At 45.1% G+C, this 12638-nt stretch overlaps 1 protein-coding gene across 1 annotated transcript; it reads left to right on the top strand.

The window, feature by feature from the left end:
• The first annotated feature begins 611 nt into the window (after positions 1-611).
• On the top strand, positions 612-11777 carry LOC135706480 (CLK4-associating serine/arginine rich protein). Its single transcript, XM_065228097.1, has 8 exons — positions 612-961; positions 1270-1367; positions 1663-1844; positions 1937-3353; positions 9903-10056; positions 10550-10640; positions 10698-10803; positions 10869-11777. The coding sequence occupies exons 1-8, from the start codon at positions 857-859 to the stop codon at positions 11548-11550; spliced, it is 2835 nt and encodes a 944-aa protein (XP_065084169.1). The 5' UTR covers positions 612-856; the 3' UTR covers positions 11551-11777.
• The last annotated feature ends 861 nt before the right edge of the window (positions 11778-12638 follow it).

Raw genomic sequence — 12638 nt, forward strand, 5'->3', positions numbered from 1 at the left:
TTTCACGTAAAGTTGACCGATAATACTAAACCATTAATGGACCTTACTGGCTACCATAACTATTACCATTAAAGTTCTCAAACCATAAGTAAAAAGGTTTTAATATAGTCCTCTCTCCGAAAATGTATGAAGAGAACGACTATTTTGAATGGTAATGATTCTTAACAACCCATTATTTGTAAGGTTCACTTCCAAAGAACCATAATACATAAGGTTAAAACTTTATCACACAAACGTTCATGTAAAGTTCCATGACGATTTCAGTTAAAGTTTAGCAGGGATTATAAACAATTTTTAACCATTTTCGGTAAGGTAAAGTTATGGTTCGCGTTTATGCGGGTTGGTGTGTACTAAAGAGCCTGAATTTATAAATTCAGGCTCTTTAGTGTGTACAACTGAGCATGCCAAGCATGACCACGTGCATTGAAGAAGATAATCACTCATCTGGAAAACTGGCATCACTGCTGCCAGCGGGTGTCGTTCCATCGGGAGGGCATAAACAAACCGATCCCATCGGCAGCGCGCGCCGCAAGAGTCGAACTTTGACAGGTGCTGCAGAGTTATCGCAAAACCGCAGACGAATCCGAAGCCGCACTTCAAAAATGGTTGTAAAGTAGAGTGGTGTGCTCTGTTTCAGTTCAAATAAAATTTGAATCCTATTGAAATTTTATATGGTAAAAGTGTTTGAAAAGTGGCTTAATTGAAGCATTGATGTGTTTCGAGTGTTTTGCGCATAAAATTTGCTGTTTTGACATTGAGGTTTCATAGAAATACAATCGATGAAGATAGGGGGCTGTGCGCCGCGTCGGGAAATTGTGATTATCATTTTTTCAACATCTAGAAAGCAATAAAATCAATGAAAATGTGGCACGAGGCGCGTAAACAAGAGAAAAAGATCCGCGGGATGCTGGTGGATTACCGGAAGCGAGCCGAACGGCGGCAGGATTTTTACGAGCGAATAGTGAGTTTGTAACTAGACGGAACCAGATCTTGGTTCTTTTTTTGCTTATATTTTGTTGTGAAACATTTTATCTGCAGCGGCAAACGAGCAAGAGGAGGGTTGTGCGAATACAGTGCTATAGGGATTTTATGGTACATGAGTTTTAAAATTTGTAATTGACTTTTGTTCAAAAATCCTCGATTTAGGACAAAGTTGCTTGGAATTCGACTCAACTAGAAGTATTTAAAGGACACTATGTTCAGCACAATCAAACTGTTTGAAAAGTGCCGCTAGAATCGTATATCATTCGTTCCTTTTTCTGTTTACAGAAAGCTGATCCAACGCAGTTTCTTCAAGTTCACAGTCGCAAATGCAAGATCCATCTGGAGGCCAGTGTGGCTGCAGCTGCCGAGAATCCAGCCATCATGCAAGTGATATTGCAAAAGCAAAATACCTGCTTTTGTTCTACATCTCTGTCCCATTTGATGCTTCCTGTTGTGACCCCTTTTACTACTGCATAATAGTTTACGTGCCCAGCGGTGGCTAGTCTAGATCGGACCCTATTTTCTCTGTCCTTCACAATCGAAACCAGTTTCTGTTTTGTAACAATGCCAGTGGAAAATGGGGTTTGATTTGATGACTAGAGTTCGCGCCGTGGGTTTGAATTGAGATGTTGATTAATTTGTTGGTTTTCTATCGCGTCTCGTCCCCGTCGGATACAGGATGCCGTGGCAAGGTCAAAAGGACAATTTGATTGATCGATTTGATGTACGGGCCCATCTGGATTACATTCCAACCGTGACGGTCAAACCGGACCAACCGGTGGAAGATGACGTCCTGGATTTGGAAGAACGATCCATGAACTACGAACGGTATCGTGTTCTTGCACAGAACGAGTTTCTCGGTGGGTAACTATGCATCCATGATTGGAGATTGTCCTATCAATAGAAATATTTCCGGAGATCTTATGAATGATTAATATTCTCACTCTTTTAGCAATCAGTGAAGAGAAATTCCTTCATCAGTTACATCTGGAAGAGCAGTTCGGAGTTAATGCTCAGGTCGAGGCGGAACAGAAAGCTTCTTCGTCGAAGAAGAAGGCATCCGGTGGAGTGGCAATTGGATATACCTACGAAGACAGTGAGCCTAGCGGAGTGGTTCCATTCAGCCAAACGATAACAGCCATCGAGCAATCTACCGCTACGTCCAAGTACGATGAATGCATGAAAAGCGATTCAGATTCGGACCTGGATATGGACGTGTCAATCGACATAAATAAAGTGGGAAACGCTCAGGCACACGAAATGAATGCCTGTGGAAGACATTACGGGATGAAAAGTAATGATTTCTACTCGTTCCTCACGAAGGATTCGGATGAGGCGGAGGCACTGAAGATAGCACGAGAGGAGGAACAGGAAAAGATCATGTTCAGCGGACGAAAAAGCAGGAGAGAACGTAGAGCACAAAGAGAGAGGAAATTCGCCGGAAGGCCTACCAGTCCGCCAAGTTATGCGGCGAAAGAAGAGTTAGTTCCTAGGACCTATGATGATCCAAATGACAGTTCGCGGTCACCGTCGCCCGTCAATTCAGGGAAAATTACCTACATTACCTCATTCGGTGGCGAAGACGAGCTGCAACCTCATTCAAAAATATCCATTAGCTTTAACAAAGATAGTCAAGGTCAAGCGAGTACCTCAAAAGCTGGTTCGTACGCCCAGAAAGTCAAACAAAATCTCGAGAAACTGAAGAGCATCAGCGCCAAAGAAGAAGAGCACAGGAAGCCTGCTCAATATCAGCGACGATCGCGAAGCTACAGCGATCGAAGCAGAAGCCGCAGCCGAAGTGGTTCCCGGGCTTGGCGCCGAAGGAAATCCCGAAGTCGCTCGCGAGAAAAACGCACCTATTCCAAATACAACAAAAGACGTTCCCGATCCGGTTCGCGGTCGCCTCGATCTCGAGGCTTCCGAAGCGATCGCCGTCGCAGAAAATCACCTTCCTCATCGTCTTCGTCGTCGCCTGTACCGGCGCGAAAAATAACCCGGAAACCCTCCAGTTCGGATTCCGATTCCTCCCGAAGCAGCCGGAGTCGTTCCAAATCACCGCCACCGCCGGCACGTAAAACACAAATCAAAGTCGAAGTCGCCTCCACTTCCGTACCTCAGCCAGTTCCGGTACCACCGGTTCCACCCGCAACGATCCCGCTGGATCCAAGCATATCTGTGAAAAAAGAAGAGCCATCGTCACCGAAAGTGCCTGTTCTGATCGAACCGGAACCAGATATTCCCATTCGGCGATACTACGGGCGCAAACGTGATGGCCAAAGTTCCACCGACACTGACCTATCGACGGACAGCTCCGACGATGAGCAGCAGAGGAAAATTGGCGATCCCACCGCGGCGGAATCGTCTAGCAAGTGAGTCTGGAAGATGTAAAACGTTTTCAGTTATAGTTTCCCGGCTTCCGATTGTTTCGGGTGGGATTGTCAGAGTTGGGTTTGCTATCATTTGAACGGAGAAAATAGTTTAAAACATGTAAAGTCTACGATGCGGGATAATAATGTACACCGAGGGGAATTCAAGAAAATGGCGCTCCACTCTCGACACATTTCAACCTATTTCAACCATCTTTAGACACGTTTATTTACTGTCATTGTACGCATAAAAGTTCCATGTTCTATGCTATCATTATAGATTGTGGGACCGTTATGCGTACAATACGGCAGTTTACTTATATATATATATATAAACCAGTTTTGGAATGATAACAAGAAGACTTGGGTAGTTAAGCGAGGCTGCACCGGACAATTTTACTGCTGTTTATTGTGTATTGAAAAATTCAACTGACAATTATTGTCTAAATGAATAAAACTTAAACTAAATAGTTACGGTCAACGGTACGGAAAAGGCCAAGTAAAAAAGTTGTTGAATTGCCGGTTGATTGCTCGAATTGGCTCGTGTTGTGTATAATTCCGGCTCCATGGTTCCGAAAACAGAAAGTCGCGTTGACGAAGAGACCTCTCAGGGGCATACATATTTAGCTGTGACAGCAGTGTTGGACAGTCAATGTCACCCGTAAGCAGCTTTCCAGCGAACATAGCTTGAGCGACCGTCCGTGTCACCTCTAATGGCTTGATTCCCAGGAGACGGCAACGCTCCTCGTACGGTGGCAAGTTCGTTGGGTCACGCCAGTTGAGGAAACGAAGAACATATCTCACAAACTTGCGTTGAACGGATTCAATTCTAGTGATCCAGCTAGCATGGAAACTGAACAACTGAACTTGATTCCAATAAGGATCACATAAGCGAGTAGTTGAGTGACCTGAGACATAGCGGGTCACGAAACTCGTCGGCACTTTTGAAAATAAAGCCCAATTGTCGATTAGCTCTGGAGATGATGTCATTGTAGTGGATTCTGAAATTGAGTCTGCAGTCCAAGATAACGCCGAGATCCTTTATGTGCTCTACACGAGCAAGACAGCGTCCGTAGAGAACATAGTCAAACATGATTGGTTCGATTTTTCGGTGATAGGAAATAATGTTACATTTTTCTATGCTTAGACTCATCAAATTTCTTGAGCACCAGTCAGCAAAAATACCTAACATATTCTGGAGAGCCCAGCAGTCCGAGAGGCTTTTAATAATTCTGTAGATTTTCGTATTGTCTGCATAGAAAACGCGGCATCCTGATGGTATCAGCAAGGCGACGTCGTTTAAATAGATCAGAAATAGTAGCGGTCCTAGGTTACTGCCTTGCGGAACTCCCGAGTTGTTTGAGAAAACATCCGATTCCGACGCGTAAATCTTGACATGTACATAGCGATTCACCAAGTAAGATCTGAACCAATCCACAGCAGTTGACGAGATGCCAAGTATCTCCAGCTTGGCTAGCAAGATATTATGGTCCACCGTGTCAAATGCAGCTTTTAGATCCATATACGCAGCATCGACTTGCCATCCTGAATCCATGCATCGCAGACAGTTAGAAGTGAACTGCACCAGGTTCGTGGACACGGAGCGCTTCGGGTAGAAACCGTGTTGTTCTGTATCGATATAATTTTTGCAGCGTGCGAACAGAGCACCATTTATGATAATCTCGAACAGTTTTGAGCAGGCACACAGGGAGGTGATTCCACGATAATTTATGACATTCCGTTTATCTCCTTTTTTGAACACTGGGAACAGATAAGAAAGTTTCCAGAGACAGGCGAACTCACATTGCTGTGCCGAGAGATTGAATAGCCTCGCAAGTGGAAGGCAGAGATTGGCTACACAACGTTTTAGAACTGATGACGGAATGCCGTCAGGTCCGGCGGCGAACGAGAGCTTCAGTTTGCGTGTTGCGGCTATCACCATGCCTTCTGAAATGCGCGGAATATCGAAACCAAACACATCACGTGGCATACCAACGGTAGCATCCAGCACTTGTGTCGGCGAAGCGGAGAAATCGTGGAACACTTGTTTGAAATGACGAGCAAACAAGTCGCATTTTTCTCTTTCGCTTTTAGCCGAGTCATTCCCGAGAAACATGGAACAAGGTAACCCGAATTCCTTCCGTTTGGAGTTGTCAAACGAACAAAAACTTTTCGGATTCGTGCGAAGGTTCGCTGCTTCCGTACGTCTCACGTGTCGATTATAGAGAAAACGATTGTAATTTCGATAACTACGACTCGCAAAATTGAACAGTCGTTTGTAGTACGGCGAGCGAGAGTTACAATACTTTCGGAGGGCGGCAGAACGTTGACGTTTTAGCACGCGTAGACGTGGGTTAGACCATCACAGCATCATTCACGCTAGCGGCTGTTTCTATAAATAGCCAATCAATTTCCGTAAGCGCATTGTTCTATGCAACATAATCGGCCCGGCGAAAGTCCAAAGAGTAGCACTCAATGACGGCGTAAAAAGAATCGGCGTAAACTAACTGACACGACGAGAGCGGGATGATCGGCATCTAGATCAATCAATGGCTCGACCGGCAAGGAAACAGAAGTGCCCGGTAGTGCGGAATCATTTACCAGGACAAGATCTAGCAAACGACCATTTCGATTCGGAAAAGTATTCACTTGTGTAAACCCGTAAAAGTTAAACCCGTCCAAAAGAGCACAGCAAGCAACCGGCATATGCGAAAGCAGTGGATGTCAATTAATGGTGTGCCACTGTCTGTAAAGCGCCACTGCAGACCAGCTTGATTGTAGTCACCAAATACGAAAGCGGGAGAGCAGGGACTTAATTGTGACGGAATTGAGCCTAACGATTCCACATGCTCACGGGATGATCGTGTAGTCGTTTTTGCGGTCGGGATGCAGTTAGATTGCGCCTACACTAAGCTTGCTTTGCGACAATCCACAGCTTTTCCAGTTGACTGGAAATGGGTGACGTACTTACGTAGCTGGCTAGTCTCGTAGATACTGCAATCAGGACTCCGCCACCGCGCGATTTTTGACTGTTTAGGGCAGACCGGTCAGTTCTGAAGACGGAATAGAGTGACTCGAAAAGTTGCGATGAGTAAATTCGGTCGTTCAGCCACGTTTCCGTCAGCACAATCAAACAATATTCGGCCTCCGCAACAGCCAGGAAAACGAGTCGATTTTAGTCCTCAGCCCACGCACGTTTTGGTAGTAGATCCGGAGACCATTCGAGGAGCAATCACGGGAACTAGAAATCAAAAGGACATCAGGTACCGAAAGCGCGGAATCGCTAACATACTCGCCTGAGGTTGCAGGCTGGAAGCCTCCGATTCCATCACCGACCACAGGACCGGGATGTATGCAGCAAGCGCGACTGGGTCGGGAGGTTCGGAAGCTGCCTCAGTGCCTGTTTTAGGGACATGATGTGGCTAGTGTGGAGGTTCGCAGAACCGGAAACACAGCTAGAAGTTGAAGCGGTATCAGGCAAAGGAGAGGATGAATCGTCAATATACTTGCCAGTAATAGCTGGTTGGAAGACCCCCGACCTACATCTACACTCAGGGCCGAGACGACTATGCAGAGCGCTGGCTGGAATAAGCGCGACTGAGGCAGATAAATCAGGGGCTTCCACAGTGCTATCCACGATGCGTCTCGGTGGTGATGGTGGTGGTCCAGAAGCAGTAGAGGTAGCAGCATTATTCTTGGAAATCGTGGAAACATCTACGGTGTGTTCCGAATGAGCAGATGGACCATTCGGGGATAACGAAGACGCATCGTTTAGCCTCGAGGGATTCAGGAGTACCTGCTCAACATTGTTCCATGAAACGTTCTCGAAGGCCATTGCCTGCAACCCGTTAAAGACAGCTACAAGGACTCCTCCGCCAGTAGATTTACTGGAAATCACAGATACATCAGGCAATAACTGACCATTATCGAGTAATAATTGCCGGCGCCGGTGATGTGGTGGTAAATGTGACTGCTTTCTAACACCGCAATGGGTCTGGGTTCAATCCCAGCCGAGGTCGGTTGGATTTTTCTGAGGCATACAAATCTCTAGTCACGTCTTCCTTCGAAAGGGAAGTAAAGCCGTTGGTCTCGGCCCATGTGTGTTGAATGGATGCGATATTCTACGCCAGGTGTTGTGGAAGCTCTGCCTTCCTGCACATTCGATTGCCGTCAATGGATGGCAATCGATGTCCGTCGGTGATTGGCACTAGATTGCGGAACAGAGACCGACGTTAAATAAAGAAATAAAGCAGAAAGAAGAAGAAGCACCGGTTCTCTTGAATGTGCGATTTTCCGATGTTTATTCGGCTGAATAAATTGCAGGACGAAAAAATAAGAACATTGTGTGTGTCACTTTCACTCACTATAAGCCCGCCTGTATGCATCACCGTTATCAAATGGATAATGGTTATACATACACGCTTCCAGGTTCGAAAATATTCTTTTCAAACCTAGCATGTAGGGGAAATGGCTCTAATGTTGGCCTATGGATCTAAGATTGGGCCCATCGCTAAGAATCTGCTATTTATCAATTTTATCCAGATGAACGCGTCATTGGGACGGTACTAATGGATATTTTTGGTCGCTATTGAAAATTTAGTCGATTGCTGAATTTATGTATGGGCCCAAATTAGGGGCATTTAGGCCAACATTACATCCATTTCCCGCATCGGAATATGTTCCGCCCATTGCTCTGGAACCAGCGGAACGAATCCAGAAACATCCAATAACTTTTTTTTAGACTTTATTTTTTAGATTTTTAGCCGTAGGCTAGTTTATCTCGTCCATGAAAGGTGGGGCCTCAGAAGGAGGACCCCCAACTGAGTAGTTTTTTACAGTATTTACTTAAACCGTAAATTGGTTCCTGGCTCGATCGTAAATTTACACAACATATTAAAGACACAACATTAAAATCTGAATAAGACAAAGCTTCACACCGGGGGACCCGGGAGGGCCCAACAGTCTAAAGGAATTAAAAAAGACTAAACTTAAAAATACAATACAGCATCCTTTAAAAAGCGCATTACTGTTGCCAGTGTAGAGGGATCATCACCCAGCATGTCGCGTATGCTATTTGGAAGCCCATGGAATTCCCACAGGTTCTGATACTGAGGGCACACGCATAGAATGTGCTCGATTGAGGCTTTCGGCATTCCACCGAAATTGTGCGAGATCTTGGTGTGACCGGTCCTCAAACGCGACGCTATTTTCTGATCCCACTGGTTCAACTGTTCTGTCCATTTCCTCGTCGTCCCTTTGATCCGTCTGATGAAGAGGGAGCGGTTTTGAGCCCACTCTACGTCCCAAGCTTCCCGTACTTTGCTCACGATCGGATGAATCACTAGTAGGTAAAATACGTCTGTCTTCCTTACTGTCTACAAACCAAAGAGACAGGACAAGAACTTTATTCTAACTTCAAGCCTGCGTATAACAGTTTGGTCGTCCAATAGCAAAACTGGTTTCACTCGGTTGGTCGAACACTACAGTACGTACTGTATGTACGTACGGTATGGGTCCGGTGGTGACGATGAGGATGTCGTCGGCGTAGACGAAAACATATAATATGTTCTTCGGTAGTTGACGGAAGACTCCGTTCATTGCCACGAGGAACAAGGTAACGACGATAACCGATCCTTGTGGGACACCCGTTTCCTCGGGGAAAAGTCGGGATTTGGTGTTGCCGACTGCGACTCGGAATGAGCGGTTGGCCAAGAAGTTCTGGATGAAGTGAACGATGGGTCCGTTAAGACCCCAGTCGATTAGTTGCTTAAGGATGAAGGGCGTCCACGTTCTGTTGAAGGCCTTCGATATGTCGAGCGATACTATCTCGGTGTGCAGACCACTGTCGTAGGCGTTCTTGAGAACTTCCCCTAGGGTTGCGAAATAGGTGGACGTTCCGAAACCTTGTCGGAAAGCGTGCTGTCGGTGATAAAGGAAATTTCCAGCTGCGAGGTGTTGCTTCAGTCTTCGATTGACCATACACTCTAGGACTTTGGCCATACAACATGTTAGCGTTATTGGACGAAACTGCATCCAATAAAATTCTTCGGGACCATGTTATCCTTCTACCGTTCAATACTGTGCTAAACTAATGCAGCATCATCATGGCATTGTGACTGACATGCGGTTATTTTTTCTCATTGACATTCAATGTAATCGCAAGTCAGTCCCACTCAGATTTTGATCATAAAATAAAAATGTCACGAAATTTTGTCCAATATTTTTTAGCTAGATGCATTCTATATCATTGCCCGTTTATTTTTAAGAGTATCCCTCCTTATTTCGGTAAATTACAAGGGATTTCTGATTTTGCCCCATTCCCCCTCTATTTCGAAACCAGGCTATGTCTTTGTAACAAACAGCGGCTCCTACGATGCAAGACCGTTATCTATAGCGTTTGGCAAATTGTGGCTGTTGAATGAAAAGCAAAAGATCACTTGAATATACCGAAAATCCACGTTGACCAATCCCACCCAGAACTCTATTCTAAAATATCCGTCCTCCCAATTTCAGTACCCAATATTCTTATTCACAAGTATCCATCCATTACAGTTTACAAACAGCGGATCAATCGGGTATCGCACTCCCCGGAGGAGTGACCATCAAGCAGGAGAAACTCGAAGGGGCTGCTGCTTCCACATTATTATCGTCATCGTTGGCGGCAAGGTTTGGTGGTAGCACAGTGATCGACACATCCGAGTCCAAAGTCAGTAAGAATAATTCAAATATCATTAGCTCTCTTCCCTCATACCTCAAGTACTACAACAACTACTGCCACCTACTACCTACTCCGGCAACGACAAGTATCACTGTTACTTCCACTGTTCCGCACCCACCCACCGTTGTTCGCGGGGGTGGTTGGTTTTGAAATTGGTTGGCATTGTTCGAAAATTACACGCAATGAATACGTTCCAAGAAAGAAGACTAGCATCTAGTGGTTTGTGTATTGTTTGGTTTTGGTTATCATGTTTTTTTTTAAATCAATGGCAGGGTTGTTTTGGGTGCAAAGAATTTTCCGATTACAGAATTAAAATTCGAGTGATTCACGGTGTTTTACGAACTCTAAGCATTTGCAGCCGTAGAATCTTCATTTACCGACATGACTTTTAGAGAAAAGAATTTACAGTCAAGAATCTTGAGGCAACGCTTATCAACGACCAATGTTTGTGTAATCTTCGTTTGTTCGAATATGATTTCAGGCCGGGGTTGCGTCTTCTATTGGCGTATCAAAGTCACTTAATCCTAGGGACAGGCTGAAGCGCAAAATGCAAATTTTGCTTAACAAGCAATGTGAGTATTGGCAGTTTTGCTCGGCGGACAGGTCTAATATTTGCCATAACATTTTAGTCAAAGCTGATAAAAAGGCAGAAATTGAAAAGGTCGAACGCCAGATCCAACAACAGCAGGAACGTGAGGATGAAATGCGGGAGTTGGCCCTCAAGTTGCGACGAAGGTAAAAATGCTTTGTCCTTCTTAGTGCTCATTAGGTTCACTGTAACCATTTGCGTTTTTCCACAGACAACGTGAACTACGTCACAAATATGGATCACCGGAAAGTGAGAAGAGTCCTTCAAAATCAGTCGACAGTTCGGATGAAGAAAAGCATAAGGAGTCTCGGTTACCACCGGTTAAAGAACCGTCTCCTCCACCAAAGCCGCCCCCATCAACTTCAACGACGTCCACTTTCAGCACTAGTGCCGTCATCGAGCGAAAACCTGTCCTTCGCCGTTTCGCTCAAGCGGAGGTTTCTAGATCACCGAGTACGGCTCGAAGCACAAGACGGCGTTCCCGAAGTCGCAGCCGATCGCGATCTTCTGCCACGGGTGGCCGCAGTACGGCTGCTCCAAGCATCAGCAGGCGGTATGACGATCGTCCCAGGCGACGAACTCCTCCTGCCCCACCCGCTTCGAGGACACGTTATCGCTCGCGATCGAGGTCTCCGGAAAGGTTTCGCGACCGTGATCGAGATCGAGATCGTGATCGCGATCGAGGTCGTTTCGGTGGCAAACCTTCCCGAGACTACGGACGCGGCGAGAGCAGTCGTTACTATCGTCGAAGATCACGCTCGAACTCTCGGGATCGTCGTCGATCTCGCTCCCGAACGCGACGATCTCGGTCCAAGTCGAGAAGCAAACCCAGTGCCGGTAATAATCGCAGGGATAGATCACCTAAGGTAGTGAAGAAGCTGGTTGACTATTGATATTGATACGCATGCTGCAGTGGTTTCCTATTTTTCATCTGTTCTCTATTTCAATACAAACTCAAACCGTTTTATATCTGCCATATTATCCGATCGAGTCGATCGTTCGTTGCTACCAGTTGAACATCGTATGTATCACGTACAATTGTAGATAAAGTGCATGCGGTGGTTTCGTAAGTGAATCAGAAAAAAAGTGCGTAAATAAATTTGCATTATTTTCCAGGAAATGGTTTGCGAATCCGTTGTTTGATCCGAAAATGCCCTCTAACGTGTTGGATATGCAAGGCGCAGAAAAATGTTTAATGCGTGTCTCCTTCTGAACCTTGATGCCGCTGATGATCGTAACGTAATATTCTTTATTGCTCTGCTTGGAGCTGGCCAGAGAAGAAGAAACAAACCTAACGAAGCTTAAATGTTAGAAATCGCGCGAAACTTGTCGGCACTAAGCGTAACGAATAGTGTTAATTTGCTTTTATAATTAACAGGCGCTTAAAGTAAAGTGATTCTATTCAGACTTGTCGCTCAGGTAAGTAGAGAAAAATAATCTTGAACTTGTCATAATTGAATTACATCCCTGGTGATTGTTCCGTGAAGGAGCGGATGTTTTTGTGTTAGATAGTTACATCGTTTGATATGTAGGTAAGATAAATATCACGATAGGGAGCACTACGGTGCCGAGATAAAGTGAAATTGATCTAACTGTGAATTCCTGTATCATCTCAGGTAATGTTAGAATATAATTAACCCCATCCGATTAACACAACAAGAACAACAGTATCCATGAAACGGTGGAGGAATAAATCAAAATTACTCTGAATGGCTCTCATGCCATCATTGAGTCAAGGTCATCGCAGAAAACTTAAATCCCCCGAAAATGAAACCAAGAAAAGAAGAAATGAGACGCGTAGATGATCGTAAAACCAAATTAGAAAACAAAGATGCAAACCCTCCAACGATGACGACGGAACGAAACAATAGATTCGGCCGATATGCCTAACCATGTTTGCGGTGCGAAAAATAAAATCACCTGTGTACCTAATTGTGACGAAATAGCCAAAATATGATAATTTTCCTTTCTTGTCGGACGA

Source organism: Ochlerotatus camptorhynchus, unplaced genomic scaffold, assembly GCF_037179485.1.
Source record: "Ochlerotatus camptorhynchus isolate MF236.1 unplaced genomic scaffold, CSIRO-AGI_Acam_v1.1 ptg000282l, whole genome shotgun sequence".
Lineage (NCBI taxonomy): Eukaryota > Metazoa > Arthropoda > Insecta > Diptera > Culicidae > Ochlerotatus > Ochlerotatus camptorhynchus.

Excerpts from the sequence above, each read along its gene's own strand:
- LOC135706480 (XM_065228097.1), top strand. The coding sequence starts at position 857 with ATGAAAATGTGGCACGAGGCGCGTAAACAAGAGAAAAAGATCCGCGGG. Across the intron at positions 1,368-1,662 it reads GCCGAGAATCCAGCCATCAT|GATGCCGTGGCAAGGTCAAA; the intron begins GCAAGTGATATT and ends CGTCGGATACAG. Across the intron at positions 10,057-10,549 it reads TCGACACATCCGAGTCCAAA|GCCGGGGTTGCGTCTTCTAT; the intron begins GTCAGTAAGAAT and ends ATATGATTTCAG.